Source organism: Silene latifolia, unplaced genomic scaffold (genome assembly GCF_048544455.1).
Source record: "Silene latifolia isolate original U9 population unplaced genomic scaffold, ASM4854445v1 scaffold_96, whole genome shotgun sequence".
NCBI classification, from domain to species: Eukaryota; Viridiplantae; Streptophyta; class Magnoliopsida; order Caryophyllales; family Caryophyllaceae; genus Silene; species Silene latifolia.
Genome location: NW_027413827.1, coordinates 1,774,412 through 1,798,319, shown reverse-complemented (window position 1 = coordinate 1,798,319; position 23,908 = coordinate 1,774,412). Strand labels below are relative to the sequence as shown.

At 39.1% G+C, this 23,908-nt stretch overlaps 2 protein-coding genes and 1 non-coding gene across 3 annotated transcripts; all 3 read right to left on the bottom strand.

The window, feature by feature from the left end:
- Nucleotides 1-362: 362 nt before the first annotated feature.
- On the bottom strand, nt 363-469 carry LOC141640693 (small nucleolar RNA R71). The gene has a single exon (XR_012543129.1). It is a non-coding gene; the product is annotated as a small nucleolar RNA R71 (small nucleolar RNA).
- Nucleotides 470-11,644: 11,175 nt separating this feature from the next.
- On the bottom strand, nt 11,645-16,683 carry LOC141640675 (protein RETARDED ROOT GROWTH-LIKE-like). Its single transcript, XM_074449381.1, has 7 exons — nt 16,296-16,683; nt 16,060-16,171; nt 15,819-15,978; nt 13,182-13,330; nt 12,737-12,888; nt 12,236-12,350; nt 11,645-12,116 (listed from the first exon to the last, which is right to left on the bottom strand). Exons 1-7 carry the CDS (start codon nt 16,607-16,609, stop codon nt 11,976-11,978), a joined length of 1,143 nt encoding a protein of 380 aa, XP_074305482.1. The 5' UTR covers nt 16,610-16,683; the 3' UTR covers nt 11,645-11,975.
- A 2,029-nt stretch (nt 16,684-18,712) lies between these two features.
- Nucleotides 18,713-19,442, bottom strand: LOC141640661 (uncharacterized). Its single transcript, XM_074449369.1, has 2 exons — nt 19,419-19,442; nt 18,713-19,282 (listed from the first exon to the last, which is right to left on the bottom strand). The coding sequence occupies exons 1-2, from the start codon at nt 19,440-19,442 to the stop codon at nt 18,713-18,715; spliced, it is 594 nt and encodes a 197-aa protein (XP_074305470.1).
- Nucleotides 19,443-23,908: the final 4,466 nt, after the last annotated feature.

Sequence of the window (23,908 nt, the reverse complement as noted above, 5' to 3'; positions counted from 1 at the left end):
CAGTCACTCCGAGCCGAAAGCTGAGAATCTCTATAAGGGATTCGCGTTGCCAGCTGGGACGGATAGAAAATTCGAACCGAAACCGGCCTACATTAACTTGGTTGAGAGAAACCAATTTGGGGGAGCTGCAAAAGAAGATGCAGCTAAACATATGGAGATATTCATTGACTACTGTTGTTCCATACCCCCACCAGCAGGTGTGACCCAGGACCAGGTAAAAGAGACGATGTTCATATTCTCGCTTCGTGATCTTTGCTAGGGAGTGGTACCGAGATCCGGATCGAGCTGCCAATGGAATTACTGATTGGAATTCGCTGGCCCTAGCATTTTATAAGAAATATTTCTCTGCATCGAAGACCAATGCGATTAGAGCTCAGATCGCAAGCTTTAAACAGGGTCCTGATGAAAATTTTCATGAGGCATGGGTCCGTTTCAAGAGGTTGGTGCGATCTATTCCGCACCATGGGTTCGAACAATGGTGCCTGTGTAATCAATTTTATAATGGGCTTTATGATGATCAGAGGGCTATCCCGGATCTGCGGACTAATGGCGATTCCGGAGAATGTTGGAGAAACTAAGGGGTGGAAGATTATTGACGATATGGCCATCCATAAAGCTGAGCATGGGAATTCTAGAGGAAATCAGAGAAGATCAGCTGAATCTCCTGCTGTAGCTGCAATTAGGGGTGAACAAAAAGTGGTCCGGACCGGTAAACCGGACCGACCCGGACCGGCCGGTCCGGTCCGGTCCAGACCGGATACATACCGGTCCGGTCTCCGGGTCCCAAAAAATATGGTGACCGGTCTCCGATCCGGTCCACATAAAAAAATAAAACTAAATTGCCTTATAAATTAGTACCGGTCCGGTCCAAACCCGGAAAAAACCGGACCTAAAGGGTTCCGGTCCGGTCCGGTCCGGGTCCCCTTTTAACCGGTCCGGTCCGCGGTCTTGGGATATGTGGTTATCCGGTCCGCGGGTTCATCCGGTCCGGTCCGGTCCGGTCCGGTCCGATTTTGGACCGGTGAGCACCCCTAGCTGTAATAGAGGCCCTTACTGCGAGATTTGACAAGCTAGATTTTGGGGGATCCCAAAAAGGAGGGATATATAAAGTTAATGCAGTTTCAGACGGTCCCTTTACATGGAAAAGATGTGGAGGAGAGGGACATGTTTCGGAGTTTTGTACTAGTTCGAATGAAACATGTCTTTCGCCTTTCAACATTATAGGCAGATGGTACTTATCCCGATCCCTCTAATGTCCACCCCAATTCGAGGTGGACTAACCAGAATGTCCTTAATCCGGGTCCACCACCGCAGCAAAAGCAGAGTTATGTGCCCCCTCATAAGCAAGCAGAGATCAAAAGCCTCCCTATGTGCCTCAAAAGAAGCAATTTCAAGGTTCGATATTTCGGAATTGAAAAACATGGTTGAGAACTTGTCGGGTTTGCAAAAGGAGTCTCTAGCTAGAGAGACTTCTACAAAGATGTTGGAGAGTCAAATTGCCCAATTGGCAAGCAAAAGTGCAACTAGAGCTCCGGGGCATTTACCGTCGCAAAGGATCAAAAAGAGACTCTAAATGCGATCACTTTGAGGAGTGGGTCTACCCTTGATGGGCCCACTATGGTCGAAGATGTTCTTGAAAAAGACGAGGTGAACCAAGTAAGAAAAAGGCTGGAATGAAAAAGTAGCAAGAAAAAGACGATCGCAGGTACATTAGTCGATCGATCGACACACACGGGTCGATCGACCACTCGCTGCGACAAGATCGATTTCAGTCTCGAGGAAGCGATCGATCGATCGACCTACATGGTCGATCGATGAAGATATCTTGATCGTGAACCTTTTCGTCCTCCAATGCCGGATAACTTGAGGGGCCACTTGTTTGGGCACGACGACTCCGAAATTATTGAGGCAAGATCCAAATGCTGATGGGTCAGTTCCGGTTCCAAAGTATGACCCTATGACGGTTAATGGTTCATTCCTGAGATGGTCTGAAGAAGGTGCGAGCTACAACAAAGACAAGGTAGTGGATTTTCAGCCTAAGTCCACTGATGCCGGTATGAGAGACCTAGAGGAGAGGGCTAAGTTGCTTGTTACAGCCCCTTATCCAGAGAGATTGGTGCCGACAAAGGAACAGGTATCGTTTAACAAGTTTGAAAATGTTATTCGTAGTTTAAATGTGCAAGTTCCTTTCTTAGAATTAGTTAATCAAGTGCCTGCTTACATGAAATTTATGAAGCAGCTGTTGTCTAAAAAGAAGTCACTTGATACTGTGCAATCTGTCGCACTAATCGAGGAGTCATGTTCCTACTTGACTCATACTGCTCCACATAAACTAGCTGACCCTGGTAGCTTTTCTGTTCCTTGTAATATCAGGACCTTCTCAATTGAGAAGGCATTATGTGACCTAGGGGCCAGTATTAGTGTTATGCCTTTGAGTCTTGCTAAGAAATTGAGATTGACCAAATTTGCAGTTACTAACATGACAGTACAGATGGCTGATCGTTCTGCGGTCCAGCCTATAGGAGTCTTAGAGGACATCCATGTGCAAATAGGGAAGTTCTTTTTCCCAGTTGACTTCGTTGTGCTAGATATACCCGAGGCTGCTCACATTCCTATCATTTTGGGTAGACCATTTCTGCACACTGCTGGTGCAATTATAGATGTTGGCTCAGGGACATTGACCTTTAAAGTCGGGAAACAGTCCATTGTTTTTGCCCAGACCGCTAAGTAGAAAGACCCTATGTGGCCAGTTACTTGTAATGTGATTTCTGAAAAGAAATCCTATTTAGTGCTTTCTGATATGTCTACTCCTGTTGTGACACCTCCGCCACAGATTGGGAGCAAATTGGAGGAAGATCCTTCTGTTTTGACTGTTGCAGGAGCTGGTTTGGGGAAGTTAGAGTCGCATGTTGCTCCAGCTGTAAAGGAGCCAATCGTTCAAAGAGGCGGTCTAGGATATCTTAGCTATGGCACAGATGAGGAGCCTGATGAGGAGCCAGTCAAAAGGTGACAGAGTCCGATTTGGATTTTGACGAGCCAGACGAGGTCATTGATTGGGAAGATGTTAGAGATGCTGATCCGTTGAGTTCTGCGGATATTGGAGTCGTTAAGAGCCCCGCTGAGGAGATGAGCACTGTAGAGGCTACTTCTTGCAGTCAGAAGCCGAGCAAGTGGGCCATTCCGTGGCCATTCTTGATCAACTATTAGTTGATTAAGACTTTTTTTTTTTAGAAAAACATTTTTATTGCTTTTGTTAGACTTTTTATTGCTTTGGTGTGCGCGAGACTTCGCTTTAATAAGTTTGCTTAGGATTTAAAGACTTTAGACTGTTACTTTGGGTTTTGCGCAATTTTGGGCGCGTTATTATGTGTATTTGCAGGTTCATATACCATATTAGCTCAATTTATTGAGTTAATTCGAAGAAATCAGAAACTTACAGCAGGTTTCCCAGTCGATCGACTGGCTTGTGTGGTCGATCGACTGTGCCGCGACTCCAGGGGCTTTTGTTCCTGTCACCCTGGTCGATCGACTGGCTGGTATGGTCGATCGACCAACTTCGCTGCTTTACCTGTTTTCGACCATTCCCCTGCTGTGTTTGGTCGATTTGCGGAGTTGAGGGAGTCTTTTCTCCACTTTATTCTCCGATTCATTTCTGTTTTCTTCTATTTTTCTTATTTCGCACATAATTTTGCGTTTCGTAAATTGCTTTCTCGGAATTACTGCTGGCTACTGAAACCTCCTAGCTCACGCTGGTTTGGGGAGGTTTCCTTCTGCGCTTAAAGTCCTGTGAGTTTCCGAGTCACTTTTATGTCTTATTTAGTTAATTTATCGCAAATTCCCATTTCCCTTTTTGTTTCTTTTATATGATTTTGCACAATGAGGACATTGTGTGATTTGGTTTGGGGAAGGGTTTTACATTGCATTCACATGTTTTATTGCATTTTCACGTTTATTGCACTTCAGTTTGCATTTGTTATTTCATTTCTCTTATATATACAGAAAATCCAAAAAAAAAAATTTAAAAATTTCAAAAATTCAAAAAAATATATCACGTTTATTTTAGCATGTAGGTCGAGTCGGAACGGTAGTATTTCAATGATGACATTGCATTTGCATCTGTTTACGCCTAAGGCGTGCTAAATTGACATGTTATTAGTAGAATCAAATATGCATAGTGTACGAGTTTTCGTTAAATATCTTGCTGAACTTTAAACTTGACTTAGATTTATGGCAAACTACATTATATTCTGAGTTTTAGAGCTTTATAACTGGTGACATTCATGACCAGTTCATTTAGGAATGTGAGTAGTTACTCCTTATAAGACATGTTACCTCAATATGCATAAATATGAACTTTATCTGCTTAATACCTGTATGCATTCGGTTTGTGGTTTGTTGACACATGTGGAAGAGGTTTCCTTTTATCCATTTTACCCATAAGCCCCACAAAAGCCAAAATAGCCCTATTTGTCCCAAAAGCTACATTCCATATTTAGCCTACCCTTGCTGAGCTAGTATTGGTAGTCGTTCGGGAATATTTTATTGCATTTTCGTTTTTATGTCTCGTGTTTAGAATATGTTGGTGAATTGATTGAAGAGAAAGGGAAAGAAAAAAAAAAGAAGAAAAGGAAAGAAAAAGAAAAAATGATTCGAAAAAAAAGAGGATCAGTCGGTTGACCGTTCCACTTGGTCGATCGACTGCTTGCTGCAGTAGCGAAAGAAAATTCGAAAAAAAATCACATGATTGAATCTTCATTAGTTGGTGATTTTATATTCCCATGTTGCGATTAATATCATTTGGGGGAATTACAGTTATTATTGGAGATTGCGAAATTTGTGCTTCTCATTGGCACCGTTTTGTATCGATTGATCTTGAGCAAGAAGTTGGATGTTGTTATAATTTGGATCTGTAGTTACTAGCTTGGCTTTAACTCCTCTATTCCAAATTTATCTTAGCCCCTTCTTACCCATTACCTCACATATCCATGTTTACCTCGGCGTGTGTCATGATCATTTGTTTGGTTGGAATGCATATGTACGGTTGTAGAGAATATTTTCATATTAGATTGCAGGCATGTTCTTATAAGTCGTAGTTAGGTGAGTGTCATTACAAATTTACTTCTTTCTATCTTTTACATATACTCGCCCGTATTTATTGTGTGATTTGAGCGACCCGTGAGAGTCCAATATGATAAGTCTCTATAGTTGACGGTTCAGCAGTTTTTAACGACTACATAACTCGTTTGCATGATTCATATTGCTAATTGATTGTTAGTTGTTGTATTAAACTGGTTTAGGCTTTATGGTTGCATTTCGCTCTGATATTGAAATCGTTCCAATTAGGTTTTAGGATCGAGTCTAGTTCTTGCTTGGGGACAAGCAAGGGTTTGGTTTGGGGAAATTTGATGCGTGTCCTAAATTGATGTTTTACACCCTATTTTACACGCATTTCAGAGCTCATTTGTGTAGTTTATGCTACTATTTTCCCTATTTCCGTCTACTTTTGTGTTTTTGTGTAATATTGCAGAAATGTGAAGAATCCAGCGGGAAATGAGACAAATCCGTCCCCGAGTATTTGGCATATTATTTGACATGAAGTATTTACTCGGGAAGCAAACTTGGTGCGCGTATCGAGGCCCGAAAGACGAATTTACGAAGCTTTTGGAGCCAAGTACCTGTTGAAGTGGTCGATAGACTGATGCTCTTGGTCGATAGACCAGCGTACGATTATCAGAAGCTACTGTACAGCGAGGGTTGGTCGATCGACTGGTCACAGTGGTCGATCGACCACACCGTGATTCTGACGCAAATTTGGAAAGCGAGAAAGCCCAATGTAATTAGGTTTTAGGAATAAAAGTTACGCAAGACTATCTATATAACGTAACCTGAGGTTTCAGAGGAGATATATAGAATTTAGGGATCGAATATTTAGGGTTCAATTTCAAGTTTAGCATCAGAGTTCATAATCATTCAATACAATTTACTTTCATTAATAAAGTTCGTGCTTTCGGATTCCTCTTCCTGCTTTTCATTCGGTAATTCTGATTCTGTAATTTCAGTCTACCTTTATTCATTCATAGATTAGAATTGCGTAGAGTAGTTTCCCCAAAGCCTTATTTCGTTTATGCCTCTTGCTTGCTTAGTTTATTTAATCATGCATCAAATTTCGTTAATTATTAATTTCGTAGTTGTTATGAATTTTATCATGAGTAGCTAAATCCTTCGTGCTAAGATGTAGGGGATCTGTAGGTTAGACGGTTTCGACTTAGGCGACCTGTTATCGGGCTCTGGTCGATCGACCGACCTACATGGTCGATCGACCAGCGCGTGTTAGATTAGCTGCGTCTTGTTTAATTTAATTGCTATATTTGACGAATCGAGTGCACGCGACTAGTTGAATGCTTAGGAATTGACCGACCCGATATATCGAAAGATGGGGAGGGAAATAGACTACTTAATTAAGACGACTAAATTAATAAGATCGAGAGATAAGTTAATTTAGAATTTAAGTTTCATTAATCAAGAACGAAAGTTAGTATTAGTGAGATTTAGGGACCCGTAGCTTAGGCCGGAAGGTTGCTACCTGTTAAATTGGACCGAGAGGACTTTTTATTTTCCCGTCTAACATGCTTAAATCAGTTTACTTAGAGTTGCCGCCGTCGAAGCTACAGTGAACCGACCATCTTAGCACCCTTTTAATATTTGTTTTCATCCGTTTTCTTTAATCACTCTTTTATTTGTTTTAGTTTAATTTTAAATTTGATTGCCTTTAGTCATAGAATTGTGCAAATCAAACCCCCCTCAAAACTGTTACCTTAGACTAAAATTAGACAACTATAAATTGCATCGCCTCCCTGTGGTTCGACCCTGACTGCCGCTAGCTTCTGTTAGTAGTATTTAGGTTATAAATATTATTTTTGATACTAAACGACGGTATCAATTACCTTTATGGGGCGACCTTTAAGGTATTTTCTGATCACAAGAGCCTCAAGTACATCTTCACTCAAAAGGAGTTGAACATGAGACAGAGGAGGTGGATGGAGTTGATTGGCGATTATGACATGGATATTATCTACCATGACCAATGTTGTTGCAGATGCTTTGAGTAAGAAGAGTGTACATTCTTTGTGTACAGCTTTATCTTTGATGAGGTTGAGAGATGAGGTGAGGAAGTTTGGGATACATATGATGCAAAGAGGGGATGCCATGGGAGATCTGACAGTGCAGCCTGATCTTTATGATGATATTCGAGGTAAACAGGTGTTGGATCCTAAGATGGTAGAGTGGAGAGCTGGAGTAGAGAAAGGGACAGTGTCTCGATTCTCTATTCATACAGATGGTAGTCTGAGGTTTGATGGGAGGTGGTGTGTCCCTAATGATGAGGAGCTGAAAAAGACAATCATGACAGAGGCACATTGTACACTATATTCAGTACATCCAGGTGGTGACAAGCTATACAAGGATTTAAAGAACACGTTCTGGTGGCCTGGGATGAAGAAAGAAACAGCTGAGTTTGTGGCCCGTTGTTTGACATGCCAGAGAGTTAAAGGGGAACAGCGACGACCACAAGGTAAGATTCAGTCTTTAGAGGTACCTGAGTGGAAGTGGAAATCCATTTCTATGGATTTTATCGTGGGTTTGCCGAAAAGTCAACAGGGTAACAACATGATATGGGTAATAGTGGATCGACTGACCAAGTCAGCTCATTTTGTGCCAATGAAAGATACATGGACTAAGGCACAATTAGCTATGGCTTATCGGAATAATGTGCTAAAGTTGCATGGAGTCCCTAAGGACATAGTATCTGACAGAGATGCGAGATTTATCTCAAAGTTTTGGAAAGAGTTGCAGGAATCTTTGGGAACGACTTTGAAGATGAGTACAACATTTCATCCTGCGACAGACGGTCAGACTGAGAGAACAATCAAGACTCTTAAGGATATGTTAAGAGCTTGTGTGATGGACTTTGGTGGTAGCTGGGAACAGAGGTTGGATTTGATAGAGTTTTCTTACAACAACAGCTATCACACTAGTATTGGCATGGCACCGTTTGAGACCTTATATGGGAGGAGATGTAGGAGTCCGATTTGTTGGGACGACAGTGCTGAGGCAGTGGTTCTAGGACCAGAGATGGTACATGAGATGGTTGAGCAGATTAAGATGATCAGGGAAAGGATGAGAGCGGCTCAGGATAGGCAAAAGAGTTATGCAGATCTACATCGCCGGGATATATAGTTTCAGGTTGGAGACAAGGTTCTTCTGAAAGTGTCTCCTATGCGTGGGGTTATGAGATTTGGGAAGAAAGGCAAGCTGAGTCAGAAGTTCATAGGGCCTTATGAGATCTTAGAGCGGGTTGGAGAGGTTGCTTATCGTTTGACTTTGTCAGCTGCGTTAGAAAGGGTGCATAATGTGTTTCATATATATCAGCTGCGGAAGTATGTGAGTGATCTGTCACATGTGTTAGAGGCAGAGAGCTTAGAGCTAGATGAGTCCTTGTCATACCTTGAGGTGCCTAAGCAGATTCTTGACCGGAAGGTTAGGAAAACTAGGAGTGGAGAGACAGTTTTGCTCAAAATCCTTTGGTCTAATCATGAGACTGAAGAAGCTACATGGGAGGCAGAGGAGGCTATGAGAGAGCGTTACCCTTTCCTTTTCGATCAAGTATGTATGGTTACGGGGACGTAACCTTGTTTCTTTTAGGGGGGTAGGAGATGATCGCAAAGAGTTTTTAAGAGCTTTTATACCCTTTTTGTGTTGTGTCGGTATGTTTGTTGTGGTTGAGTCGGGTTGAGTTTGGGTTAGTAACATGTTTTTATGTTGAGTTTTGTTTTGGTTGTTGCGTCGGGAGTGTAGTAGTATGTCTTTGTTTTGTTGTGGTTTGAACTTCGGGGACAAAGTTCTTTTTAAGGAGGGAAGACTGTAATACTACGGTTTTATGAGTCTTTGAGTACTCTATCGAGTGGGCCTTACTCTGTCGAGTAAGGGTGTTTTACGATTTAAAATAGTTTCTGACCTGTTGGGTACTCGATCGAGTAGCCTTGGTACTCGATCGAGTAGGCGGCACTCGATCGAGTACGTCAGTTACTCGATCGAGTAGCCGGTTTACGGGGGGGATGATTTGTCGGGTTTTGTTAATAATGTGAATTAATATTTAAACACTTCCGTCACTTTCATAATACACTTTTACAAACCTAATTACTTTCAAAAGAGAAATCAATCTACGTACTTCGCATTTATCGCATTATTGACAAATCCCGGAGCTTGGAAGGTCGGAATTCATCTTTCTTTACACCTTTGTGATCCTTGCGTCAAGGGTAAGATCTACGTACTGTTTTTATGGTATTTTGTTAAAGTTAGTTAAACCCTAATTTTGGGAATTGGGGGAATTGTGTTAGTTTTGTGTAGTTAGTGATATATGTGATGTTATGTTAGGAGGAGGATTCGTAGAGGAGGCCTTTTGATATCAGTTGTTGAGGTCGTCGATCAGATTGCATTCGGTAGGGTTTTCCCTACTCAGTATTAGTCCCATAATGTGTTGGTGGTGATTTGTGATTGTTGATTATTATCATACAAGTATTGTGACGGTTGTTGGTTTTGATTACTGTTTAATAGTTGTGATTGTTTGTATCTTTCTGTGTTCTTCGGGGCGCGTCCCTGGCTGAGTGGAGTCACTTGCGGGAGTGGCTTCACGCCCATTATTCGCCTTCTGTGGAACCCGCCACAGAAGGGATGTGCACATTAATGGATTTGGGTTATTCGCTCGACGGAGATGAGCGGGGATTAGGTGGGAACGGCTGCGATCCCCATCGGCGCGTAGAGTGACTGTTGCGATGGGCACTGGCGGGGCTACACACTTTAGTGTGTAGTCGTATTGTGGAGTTGGTGATGGAGTTCGGAGTATATCCGTGACGATTGAGTTGTGTTGCTTGTTGTGTTCTTGGATTATATAAATTGTGTGATTAGTATCGACCCCGTTTATTGTTTTAAAAGCGTGGTGATCCATTCGGGGATGGTGAGCGATTGTTGAGCGGTATGAGTAGAGATACATGGGCTAACCGGGATGAGTCATCATGCGATTAGAAGAGTCTTCATTTGTTGTCAGACATTATGTTTAGTTTTTAGACATTTGGTTTTTGGAGAACATGTACTCACTTTTTATCAGTTTGGTTTCCGGATTGTAATCTTTCACTTAACTTTATACTATTTAAACTTGTTTCGCTATTGTCTTATGATTATCATTGCCTCGGGAAACCGAGATGGTAACATCTTTATACCTGAGTGGTCCTGGTAAGGCACTTGGAGTATGGGGGTGTTACACACCCACTGAAAGGAGTTCCCGATTAACATCTTTGTTATGCGGGTCAAATTTCACAACATGTTCGAAGTCATCAAGAGCTTCGTTGAGAAGATTCAAATGCTTAAAAGACAAGCCTCTACGATATAAGGCCTTAACATTCATCGGATCAAAAGATAAGACGAAAGTGCAGTAACAAACTGCCCGATTATACTGAGACAGCTTTAACTCACAAGCTGCTAAATTAAGGACAAGGGAGAGGCAGAGGGAAGTGGCTACGGGCTGGTCATGCGTGGGTGGAAGGCCTAGAAAACATACAAGCTTAAGCGCGAGAGTGTAGTGACGAGCAGCCAAAACGAAATTCCCTTCCCTGAAAAGAGAGTTGCCCCTATCTTTCACCAGATGAACATTGGAGATAGAAGGAACCCCCAATTCCATAACCAACACAGCAAAGTCATCATCATCGACACCATTATCCACCACAACAAACAAATCACATAGATTAAGAAGAAGAAATTGATAATCCATCTTGGAAAGCCATAAAACAGCCTAGCTATACAGACAACAAAACCAGAGCAGACTGAAGAGCGAATATCCCAGGAGAAGCTGGACTTAATGCAACCAAAGAGGGAAAACGCAAAACGAAATCCAGATCAAAAGCTTGACTGAACTAAAGACCAGAGAGCATATACCTCATAAGATTGAAAAACTAGAAAGAAAGAAACAACAAGAAAGCTACTGAGGTTTTAACCCATCGAAACAAGTAAAAGGCTTGAGATCACCATTTTTAACAAAAGGCTTGAAATCACCAATCAACAACAAAGATAATAGCAACACAGCAACACAAAAGTAGTATACAAATGATACCTTTCTCGTCTTGTTCAATATCAAAGACTACTCCCTTGTTTGTGTCACTCCTTTTACTGTCGATTTGAAGAGTAACTGGAGAAGATCGTGAAACTTAAAAGCAGAAGCCGGAAATCGCAAAACGAAAGACCGAGGGAGGAGATGGGCGCTCGCCGGCGACCTGAAAAGAGTAGTTAAGATCGCCGGCGAGAGAGGTGAAGCGGTGGGTGAGGCGGATTTTTTGGGGGATTTAATTGGGATTTTTAGGGTTCTTCGATTTTTTGGGGGATTGTTTTTTTCCTATGTGACTGATTTCCCCTACATTTAAAGCCATATAATGTCATTATTGAGGTCCTTATTGTGTGGTTAACTCCCGAAATTTACTCCGCTGCTAATATTTCTACTATGAATGATTAACCGTGTGTCAGTAATAATTTGAATAAAACACATTCATGTATGAATAACAAAAATAATGATACGATAACAAGGAGCAACTCCAAAATAGGGAAATTCAAACTTGTCCTAGTATATATTAAGAGGAAAAATAGAGTGAAAATTCTGCTTCTATCCGACTAAAATAAATAAATTATTATTACTATGTCACTTCACAGCATGGTATTTATTTTTTTCATTTTTTTTTTTTGCCAGTAGTAAAAAAATCTCTCTTAGCTAAACATAGCAAATTGTGGTATTAATCACAGGCAAATAAGGAATCAAAATGTCAAAGGTATTGAATTCCTGATAGCGCATATACAGTGGAGACCAGAAATTCGCGAACATGGGCAGGGTGTCCGGCAGAAACTTCAACCTTCTTCAACCTTTGCAGGAATCGGTGCTAAAGGGAGGTTATGGCAGACTTATGCGCAATGTCATACACAGAGATAAGAATTTCGGCACCAATCAATATTATAATTAGCCATTCCAGACAATCTGACTTCCTGTTCTGTAGAATTTCTTGTAGGAACCGAATGTTGTGCTGTAAATCAAATGACACATTGATTAATATGTGGAATTAACCTCAAAAAACTTCAGCTTGAAGATAAGTGGATGCCAGAGCAGGAAAAAAAACAAAGGAAAAGAAAAAGAAAATTGTACTTCTACAAACTTCAACTTGAAATCAAGACTGGCAAATCTTTGGGTCAATTCAAATTCATCACGAAGGTACTCCCAAATCTGAGCATATTTCGCATCCTTCCACGCGATATCTGATCTGAAATGGGAAAAGAGACTACGTTGACTACTAGAACTTCAGGAGTCACCTTGATATTGTATGAGACAGTGAGGCCAACCCTCTTTAGGTATTCCTCATTTAATTACGGGATTTGGTTGGTCTCAGATAGAAGAAGATTCGAAAATATATTAGCCACGAATCAGATTCATGAAAGCTTATTAAGCATATATAAATGAGAGTCTAAGATTTTACAAGAACTATATGCTTGAGATTCAACAGCATTTTGCATGTGTCGCTAAGATGAGGAATTTACATAGCCTCTTATTCTCTTAGCAAGTACCAAAAACAATAAGAGAACAGCTGATCAAGAAGTGTCATTTTACTCATTTATCTAAAAAGAAAATCTAAAGCAACTCATATCGAACCTTTCAAAAAGGCCAAGCTTAAGAATCACATCTGCCAGATTGGAATTTGCCTTTCCAACCAACTGAAAGAGCTTCTTCCTTTTCATGGTAAAAGTCCCAGTTTTCTCCATAGCACGGTTGATGTCAGTGAACTCTGCAACTATTCCATCAACCTACAAGTATAACTCATTGTATGTGACCATATGATAGCTTAATTTTCAGAAAATAGTTAGCACCCCTAGTAAGATCTCAAAAGTGAATTGTAAAAGTAACATGCATCCCCTCCCATAACAACAAAGTGTAAGTCTCGAAAGCTGAAATGATCTAATCGGCTAACCTGAACTGGCAGATGAAACTGTTGCCATAGTGCAGCAAAATAAAAACGGTAGAAACTCTTCACCACCACTTTACAAAAAAAAAAATGCATAAAATAAACAAAAGCAAAAATTAGACTAGGATGACTAACCTGGCGGACATAGTAATCAAGAGCAATACTTTGACCAAGCACACTTCCAATTGTACGGATGCCATCAATGTTCAAGTACTGCAACATTATATGATCAAGGCCAGGTTGCATCCATGTACTCAGAGTTGGCTTCTCTATTACTTCGAATTCTAAAGAAGAAAAAGGAGAAACATTCAGCTTGGCATAAGCAAAGACATAGGACTACCAAACACAGAATTCAAAGAACAGCACAATCAAAGTTCCCTACACGGACGAGTTTTTAACATAAGGGTATGCGGTAATAGAAAATTCCATTAAAGATCTAAGAGAAGATTCGCAAGTTTGTGTCGACCACTTCAGAATGGCAACAAATAGAGTGCCAAAATAATATGGTGATTGTCATGTGAAAAAGCTCGAAAAGGAAACAGCATGCTCAGACATAATTCCATGTATAAGCAAGGCAAGGTCTCTATAAAGGTGTTCATTATCATTGCCATGTTTTATTCCCTTTTGACTCCATTTCTTGTTGTCTCGCTTTTCATCCTGCATTATTTCATTCTCGTTTATTGCCTTCTTTTGCCGCGGTCATGTATTTTCTTTTTCTTGTATCTTCCCTCACCATCTTTACCCCTTTGTTTTGCCTTATAGTAATGATTTAGCAGAACACAAATCATGTTATTTGACTCCATATTTTTTTTCAGGGTTACTGCTTTGTTGTTGTTCTTTCTTGTGGTTTTCATTGCATCATCGGTTACTCAATTTTGCATCTTTCTTCATCTTAATATACAGTCTACATCAGTGGACGGAAGCTATTTAATTTTACTAACAAGCCGGGAAGTCGATTAATAAATGAGGTAACTTTTTACAAGTGTTAAATCTAGTGTAGAACAGTATGGCATGTGCCACATATACCATACTGCAGAACCCAATCGTAGTATTAAAACAATACAACATGGTCCTAATCGGCTTGGGTTTAGCTAATATGATTTGTGAAATGGACCATAATTGTGATGTGAAACACAAAAAGGAAAAATACACTAAATATGAAAGTCAGGAGAATATAGTATGAAGAGATATAAGAGAAGGTGATGAAATAAACATGATGAAATAAGCAAAAAGGAAATTGAGAAAATCATGTGAACGAGAATGAAGGGGGGCTGTAGAAAGGAAAAGAGAATGGTGAAAAAAAGAAAAGAAAAAGAGAATATATAGAAAGCAAGCATATATAAAAGATAAAGGGCGTAAAATCGTAAATAACTGTGAATATCTAATAAAAGAAAAGTAAAAGCAATCAAACTTTCCTGAAGAGGGAAGTTAAACCTTGTCCTCCACATATATCAATTCCTTCCACTTCACCTTATCTAACACCATATTTTCCTTGATCAAACTAAACAAAAATCAAGCAATCACCCTTCACCTTCTTAACGCCAATTTGGATTTATGTCTAAGAAAACGACTATAGAACTATAGAAGTAATTTATCTTATGACACGATGATAAGACAACACTATTGAGGTAAGAAGAAAGACCTAAATACGGTTTTTATTGACTTACAAAAGGCATATTATAAAGAACCGAGGGTAAGTAGTAAGTACTATGGCAGGCTTTTCAAAGAATGGTGTGTCGAGATCTATTGACCTCATAGGGACGTCTAAGTACTAGGGTACGAAATTAAGTTGGGAAGGACAAGAATTTTTGATTTCCGTTGGGTGGCTCTGCATTTAAACCTTTTCCATTTGTCATAGCTATGAAGGAACTAACATGGTCAATGCAAGACAACATTCCTTGGTGTATGATGTTTGTTGATGATATTGTACGGATTGATGAGTTGAAGGACTTAAGAGGATGTTGGAAGTTGGAACCATGGAGAAACACTTTGGAAGCACGAGGACAAAAACTAAGTAGAAGACATGCTAAATATTTGGAATGTAGGTTTAGCAATATCAGAGAGAAGAGAGGCGGGAATGATTAATTTTGATTAAAAGGTTATTCAAGCATTCGATTTCTTTCGATAATTAGGATCTTTTATCCAATAACATGGAGAATTAGATGGAGATGTGACTCATAATTAAAGTGGGTTGGTTGAATGGGAGAGCGTCAGAGAGTTCAGTTCATGCCTGCTTTACAGATTAAAGGGTAAATTCTGTCGCGCGACAGTTCAGCGTGCATTTAATATATACAGGTGTTATGGCAGATTTGTGGACATACAAAGAAGGGTGGACATAGAAATGAGATAGTTAGAGAGAAGGTAAGAATGTAAAGGGAAAGCAAGTAAAGGCAAGACATAGGTACAATGGGATTGAGAAGTAGTGAATGTAGCAACAGGTGACACAGTAACAAAAATAGCGGTTGATATTACGTATCTAAGAAACAAGAAAGTGATGCTCTTAAAGTTGGCCAATTGACAGTTTGCAAAGCCTCTATACTTGAGCAAATGGCTTTTAAAATGAGAAATGGGATGTGCAAGCTAATGATCCATTTAAAGAAAGCAGCATAATGCATATGATTTGCGAAGGCCTGTGTTTACATAAATCCATTGGACTAAATGAGTTGCGGTGCACATACCAAACATTGTTTTGGCAGTTGAGTTGCTGTGCTCTAAAGAATACACGGAAATGAAGTCTTGATAAAAAAAAAGAAAAGAAAATTAGAATCTGACCATCCTTTCTCCTTTCAGGAAGCAAAGCAGCTGAATGTTTTTCCACAATTTTCAAGTAGGTATTGACATCTTGATCAGAAACATTGAACAAGACAACGGAACCATACTGAAAAACGACGAGAAAGCGACAATCACTGCCACTTAAAGTAGCACCGAGGCCCTGAAATGAGAATGAAAGAGTAAGAGAGAGAGCAGGGTTACCATAAATAGGAAATGGTAAGTGAATGGTAAAGTGACTGACATTTGGTACAGGTTTAAGGTTGCCAAATTTGAGAACTACATAATTGGTCATCCTTGAAGAGGGTGGTATAAAATTAGTCCTGTTCTCATCAACCAAACTCTTCAAGTCCATGCTAGAAAACAAAAACAAAATTAAAAAACAAAAATCCTAGTTTTGATTAGAGGCTCCAATATATAAATATAAACAAAAAAAAAAAAAAAAAAAAAAAAGAGATGATGAATGAACATGAAGCTAACCTGGTGGAGAAGAAAAAAGCGCGAACAGGAATATAAGTATAGGGGTGAGGATTGGCGTCAACATCATTGGCATCGACGAAGGTTGTTGTGTCGGTTTGGGAGGGTGAGAGTGGTCCGTTCCACTCGAAGGTGGTGGTATCGGTGATGGACGATGATGAGAAACACCGAAAGCCGACGGTATTGTGTTTAGGGATTAACTTAATAGGAGTAGGAGTAGGTGTAGGATACAAGGGGATAATCAATGTGCGGGATGATGAAATAGGTGTAAGAAGCACTGGTTTCAGATGACCTCCTGCCCGCCATACTTTCGCCATTTTTAACCCTCTTATTCACTGCCTGCCTCACCTTCCCAACTTGCACGGGGTAAACCCTCGGGGTGTACGTGATAGCCAGCCTGCAAACCACGTATACCAGGTAAGCCACCCGAGGGCGAAGGCTCGAACTCTATTAGGCATAGACTTAGGCCAAGAATGCTCCACAAGATTTTTGCTCTTGGGAGGCTTGAACTGGGAATTTCACCCAAGTTTTAACCACTAGACTCCACCCTTACGGGCAAAACTTACTACTTTCTTATTTAGTAAATAACTAAATTTTAGATAAATTTACTTTGTTTACCCATATTTATGTTACTTAATTTTATTTTTTTCTCTAACTTTTTACCTTATGAGAGTGGTGAAATTTGAAAAATGAACATAATACTATTGTCAATTTCATAACCTATTTATCACGCAACTTATATTTAATTTTACTCATTATTGTACACATACTTTTCTTTTGTCATATTACCCATGTTCTTTATTCTCCTCTCAATTCTCTACCCTCTCTCTCATTTTCTCTCTCACTCAACATCGCCTAGATGTCTGAAAGTAGTGTTCGCCATCACTGACCAACTACCTCGAGACCCATCAGCAGACCCTCCACTACAGTGGTGACCGCACCCAATGTAACACCTCAGACCACGGCGTCCCTCTCAACCCTTATCTAAGCACTACCCTACCCTACCCCATCTTACCTCTACCATCCTCCTGCGTCTTGTACATCTACATTTGATTTTATTGAAGGTGAACTCGTAGGTGAATCAGATCAAGTATCTTAAAGGCTCAAATGACAATTTTTAATGCACAATTCATATTAACTATTTCAAATTAAATGACTAATTATTAAATACTTCCTTGTAAATATTTGATTATGCAAAAGACTTTGTTTTTGTCAAATTATTATTGAGATAACCTTGTTTTAATCATTGACATAAGAATAACGCCTCGTAGTAACTCATACTCGAAAATGACTCGATTAAAACTGACTTGTATCATAAATGACATGACAACAACACTTTTAAATATATTAAAGAGACAAAATAACCCGATTCGAGCAAATGTGAGTAATAAATCTAATCTAATATAATCTGACCCAATTCTACCCATTCAAACCAAACCCAAATACATATATGTATACAATACCTTATTCATTAGTGATAAAAAAACGTCTATCACAAATTGATATTAGTACATGGTACAACTAAAGATAAAGATAATTTGCATAATATTACTCCTATATATTATCCATATATGTCAAAATAAAAGAAATGAATCAAACCCAATCTGCAAGCTAGATACCACCCAAAGTCCCAAACACTATATGTACACAGACAAATGTTATTTTGAAACTATTTCTACTTATGCCCTTTTATAATACATTTAAATATTCGGTTAGAGTTTCATACTAAACTTTTTTATTAACACATCAACACACAACATTAATTATGGAACTTTTTAATTCTCTTTAATGGTAAAAATTCCTTACTTTTTATTTGGTCATCCCTTCTCTCCTTTTTCTAACATAAAACCTGGCTTACTTTAGAAACCAGGCCGTTTCATGTAAGGAGCTCCTTATTTTGTAGCTCAATGGTTAAGGAGTTTCTTAAGTGTATCATTGTATGTAACATGTTGTTGTCGTATTCTACCTGGCCATCTATTCGACTTTCTGTATATTTGATTGTAAAAATCTTACTAAATAATATAGAGTAATACCATATGATGAGGCGATGAGCCTATAAAGATTGGGTGAAACTTAATAATAAACCTTACATTTATCAGACAAATGATGAACCTTGTACCGTCAGATTGAATTTTGAGGGAGAAATTATTACTTTCATATGGTGGTAATGCATTATTTAGAGGGAGAGGTAGGTAACTATTACTCCCTTTTGGTTAAAATACTTATTATATTATAAAGTATTAAAAAAGTTAAACAAATGATTGAGAAGAAGAGAGAAGAATTTTTAAATACAGAAATTTCTTTTTTTTTTTGGTGAACTGTGAATCATATATTATTAATAATTATAGAGTTGAAGTACAATATCACACCAAATACATCATATTGTGCACCCTACAGAGACAATATAGAGACGTTAAAGATTACGAGATGCCTAAATGCATTGAGTTTCTTCTAGCTTGAATGTCAGCTTTTACCATTGCAATCACCACACTTGGTCTTGGAAGCCTTTGTTCAATCCTGCATATATTACGAGCAGTCCATAAATGATACACCAGTCCCGCCATGGCTGAGAGTACCATCTGCTTTCTCATTAGAGACCTACATCTCCACTTGAGTCCCCATTCCAGAATCCCTATCTTAGGTATAATAATGCCCAACCATTCCTGTAAGAGAATCCAACATTTAGCACTAAACTCGCACTCATACATCAAGTGCTTATGATCTTTCTGATGAACCAAACACATGTCACATCTTGCATCAGTGATAATACCAAATGTGAGTAGCCTGTCTTTGGTCAGCAGTTTCATTTGTATAGCAAGCCATCCAATAATTGAGTGTTTAGGAATATTAAATCGATTCCAAACGAGAGGGAACCAAGAGACCTTGAGCTGTTCACCCAGCAACCATCTATAACCACTTGAAACAGAATAAGTCCCCTGATCACTGTGCCAAAATCCATTGCTAAATCCTGAATGCATTTGATCCTTGACCTAGAAGATATTTCTCTAGGTCCAGCTAGAATTATTAGTTGGGTGGTAAGAGAGTCATTCCTGATCCTTTATATATATGTGATTAACCCATTTAATCCACAAATAGTCTGCCTTAGTCACCAACCACCATACATACTTGCCAATCATAGCAACATTCCATTGTCTACAGCTGATGATACCCAGCCCCCCATATTTCTTTTCCTTGCAGACTTTATCCCAAGACACAGGAGGAGCTTTATGGTACTGATCTAAGCCATGCCACAAGTAATTTCTACAAATCCTTTCTATTCTATCTATTACAGTTAAGGGGATAATGAAGATTCTTGACCAGAATAGTGAAGTTGGGACAAAACAGCTCTAACAAGCACCAGCCTGCCTGCATAACTGAGCTTCCTAGTCCCCCAGCTCCTAATCCTCAAGACCACTTTTTCCACTAGCCTGGTACAGTCCACAATTGCCATTCGTTTGTGAGAAATAGGTATCCTAAGATACCTGAAAGGGATTTGGCCTTCCTTAAACCCAGACATGTTGAGAATATAGGAAACCTCCTCCTCACAAATCCCATTGAAGTAGATCTCAAATTTATCACAGTTAATTTCAATTCCAGAAGCCACAGAAAAGGTTGCAAATGCTCTTAAAATAACAATGACAGACTCCCTATCCCCTCTGCAGAAAAGAAGCAGATCATCTGCAAAGCATAAATGGCTCAACCTAAGAGCCCTACATAAGGGGTGATAATTAAACTCCAGTCTATCAGTTACCGTGGCAAGGATCCTGCTGAGATATTCCATGCACACTGTAAATAATAAAGGAAATATGGGATCTCCCTGTCTGATTTCTCTCGTACCTTGAAAATACCCAAAGTTTTCCCCATTCAAAGATAAGGTAAACCAAGGAGTGGTAACACACTCATAACCCAAGTGATCAATTTCCTAGGAAACCCAAGAGCCTGCAACATCTGTTTGATAAAAGCCCACTCAATGGAATCATAGGCTTTTTTCAAATCTAGTTTCATAAGGCATCTAGGGGAACAAGACTTCCTTTTATACAATCTTACTAGGTCCTGACATATTAAAATATTGTCCACTATGTCACGACCTTTAATAAAAGAACTTTGGTTTTCACTCACAAGATCAGGGAGGACTTTTGCTAACTGGTGCGGTTCGAAACTTTGTCGTCTAAGTCAACCAAACAAAACAAAATTTATAACTAAACAAACTACTCTTAGTAGAGCGGTAAGTAAAGGTCGGATCCCTAAGGACGGGTATTAAATTAAGTTATCAGTTGTAGAAAGATATGTCTTAGGGTGTCACAAATTGGGTTGAGATTTGAGGTATCAAGCTACACTACTTTAACAATGAAATGTAAAGAAATGAAAGTAAAACAAGCAAGTAAAGTAAGGGTTTGTAAACAATAGATTAAGGCACTAGGGTGTCATGGGTTCATAGGGGATTCATGGTGGTGATCATACAAACATGTTTTCATAGTTGCAAGCAAATTATTGTTGTAGTGGAATCGGGTTAGTTTATGTCTTACGATTCATAGGAAGATTTGGGTCCCGGAGCCGAGTCGGTCAAGACTGTACAACACCTACAAGTCGACTTACTTTCTTCCTATTTACTTCTATACATGGTCTAACAAGACTCGAGTTAGTTTATATCTTAAAAGTCTTGTTGAATAGATAAGAGATGTATAAATGTAAGGTTTCATAGTCAAGCATTTTATCAAGCATAACATGTGCATAGGTTGACACTACAACAAGCAAGCAATCAATTTTATGATAACATATTAGATTAAGTATGAATCTACCCCCGTGTTATAGTTCCCCTAATCCCCCATTAACCCTAGCTAGGAGAATACTCACTCATGACTATGGTAAACATGCTAATGAATGTGTCAATCATATTAGCAAAGTTAAACAAGGTAAATGAGTAAAGTAATAATTAAGCAAGGGTAAAAAGGATTATACCATTTTGAGGATGATCCAAATAATAAGCAAAGAATAATAGAAGAACATTTGATGAATGATGAAGAGTTGTCAAGTCTTCAATAAACCCAAATAGTCTTCAAATTACCCAACTAAAACTAAGAACACTTGAAGGATTAAAGAGGAATTAAGATTTGATTAATATTGAAATGAGTGATTACAACTTGATTAATACTAAATTAGAACTTGGTAAACTTGGTTGTTAATCTCCTAACACAATAGGGTATTTATACTAAGTACAAGTATTAGGGTAACTAAGGGCTTAAATGACGATTAAGTCCCTAAGAAGATAATTAGTGCTTTGCAAATCCTAGAGAGAGCCGTCCGGATTGTCATTGAAGCAAACTCGTGCTGCCCAGAGATCCGCTCGACCTGATGATGAGACGCCCGGATCAAGTCTTGAGACGCCCGACCTGGGCTTGGGATGCTCGGATCAAGGCTTGAGATGGCCGGATTTTCGATCAGCTCTTCTTCTTCTTCTTCTTTGACTGCCCAAGGATCCGTGGGGATCGATGGGAGGTCATGGGGCTCTTCATCATTGCCCATTTCTACTTCATTTATTCACTTAGGCCTTTAGTAATGATCTCCTTTATGATGCTTGGTCATTAGATGCACTCCATTTAGCTCTACTTTGCTCCATAAGTGCAAGTTTAGCGATCCTCTCCTACCAAGGACACAAAACCTCAAAGAATATGCAAAGTAGGGAACTAAAGATAAGAAATGACCCTAATAAGCACTAGAAAGCATAGGAACGAGGCTAGTTCGGGGACTAAATGTGCACAAATATGAGTCACATCAAATATCCCCAAACCGAACCTTTGCTTGTCCCGAGTAAAGAGGTGACTAAAACTATTGACCCTTATTAATACTACTAGCCGATGTGAGACAATTAGCGGGTCTCACTCCGCCTCTTCAACTCATAACAAGACATCCATGAGGTAAGATGCCTTCTTGCAAGGCAAGGTGGGGCTTGCTAAAATGGTGATACATCTAAGCAATTAAGCACACAAGATCAAATAGAGGATGCATCTACAAAAAGAATGGCCACTTTCCTCCTCTAAGTGGCGGAAATCATCTAAAGGGGAAGCAATCTAAGGGTACACATTCCATTGTAGATATTATTTCTCCAAGCTACTAAGTCCAAAAGAATACAAACAAATCATCTCCAAGTTGTGTCAAACTAGGGTACTTTTATCCTCAATCGCTAAATGATTTTGTCAAGAGTAGGTTCATTATGGTGTTAGAAACACTGTAGGATCGTGAAATTCCCCCTCTTGCCTAGACAAGAAGAAGGGTCGTCCCCTTTGTACCATGTAACAAAGAAGAGGATCATCAATGGATAAAAAGGATTAATGCTTTGAGTTTCATAATGGTAGTTTGCTTTTGTTTTGTTTCCCCCCAAATTTCTTGTGGAATTTGTCTTTTGAGAACATTTCTTTGCCACTTTCGATGTTTGGCAATTTGATACTTGGCAATTTCTTTGCATTTTTGAACATTTTCAAAGTAACCCCATTTTGTAGAAAGGGTACTTTTATTGAAGCATAGGAGTCTATTTTTGTTCCTCTTTTCATTGATGCAATTTTTGCAAACTTTTTTTGATTTTCACTTTGGTACTTGAACTCAATTTGGAGATTTTTGTGCCCATTCCCTTTGTATTTGGCAAAACATGATGATAGAAATGAAATAACGGTTGCATGGCATCAAGGGTCACCTTGGAATAAACGGTAGCCAAGGAGTCATCACACCACAAGGTACTCTTGACTAGGCCTTAGTCCATGGGTCAAAAGATACTTAGTATGACACATCCTAGGGTGTCTTGAGGGTATTCTAGCAAACAAAGTCTCAAGGAGAAAAAATATCTACAAGGGCCTATATACACTTGCCAAGATTCCCAATTAGATATTTTCACAAAAATTTTCCTAAAATACAATTACATGCCATGATGCAACTAGCATATATACAACCTAATGCATATGCTACTACCACTAGTATGCCATATAGTATAAATGCAACTCCTAGAATCACATTGGTTTGTACCGCATCAAACAAAAAGAAGCCACATTGTCATTAACATAGAGAGGAAAAAAGAGATTTGGAAAGATCATACCATGCGGTCTTCATATTCCTCATGCCTCGGATGTGGCATAGTCGGTCCCAAGTGATAGGAGTGAACACAAACAAACAAGTATATACAATATATACATTTCTACACTACAAAAGGAAATAACATGTTTTTTTATTTTTAAAGTTTTTAAAGTTTTTTAATTTTTTTAATTTTTGAGTTAGGAAGTGTTAGAATTCCCCATCCCCACACTTAGAATGGACATTGTCCCCAATGGACAAAATAATAGGGAATTGTGCAAATGCAATGAAATGAATGATGCATGATTCTACACTAGATGCAAGCTATATGGAATATATAACAAAGTGATGCAAACTAAGTTAGTCTAGGTGATGCATGCTTTCTATTGTTCGGAGAGCTAATTTGAATTAACTCGGGTTGCTTGTGAATGAACTTCCCCAAACCAAACCAAACATTATTTCTAATGGAAAAGAGGGAAAGTTTATTCACAAGCATGCAAATGTAATGCATGAAAAGTAAGTTGTCATTTTGGATTTTACATGGTGGGAGCAAAATA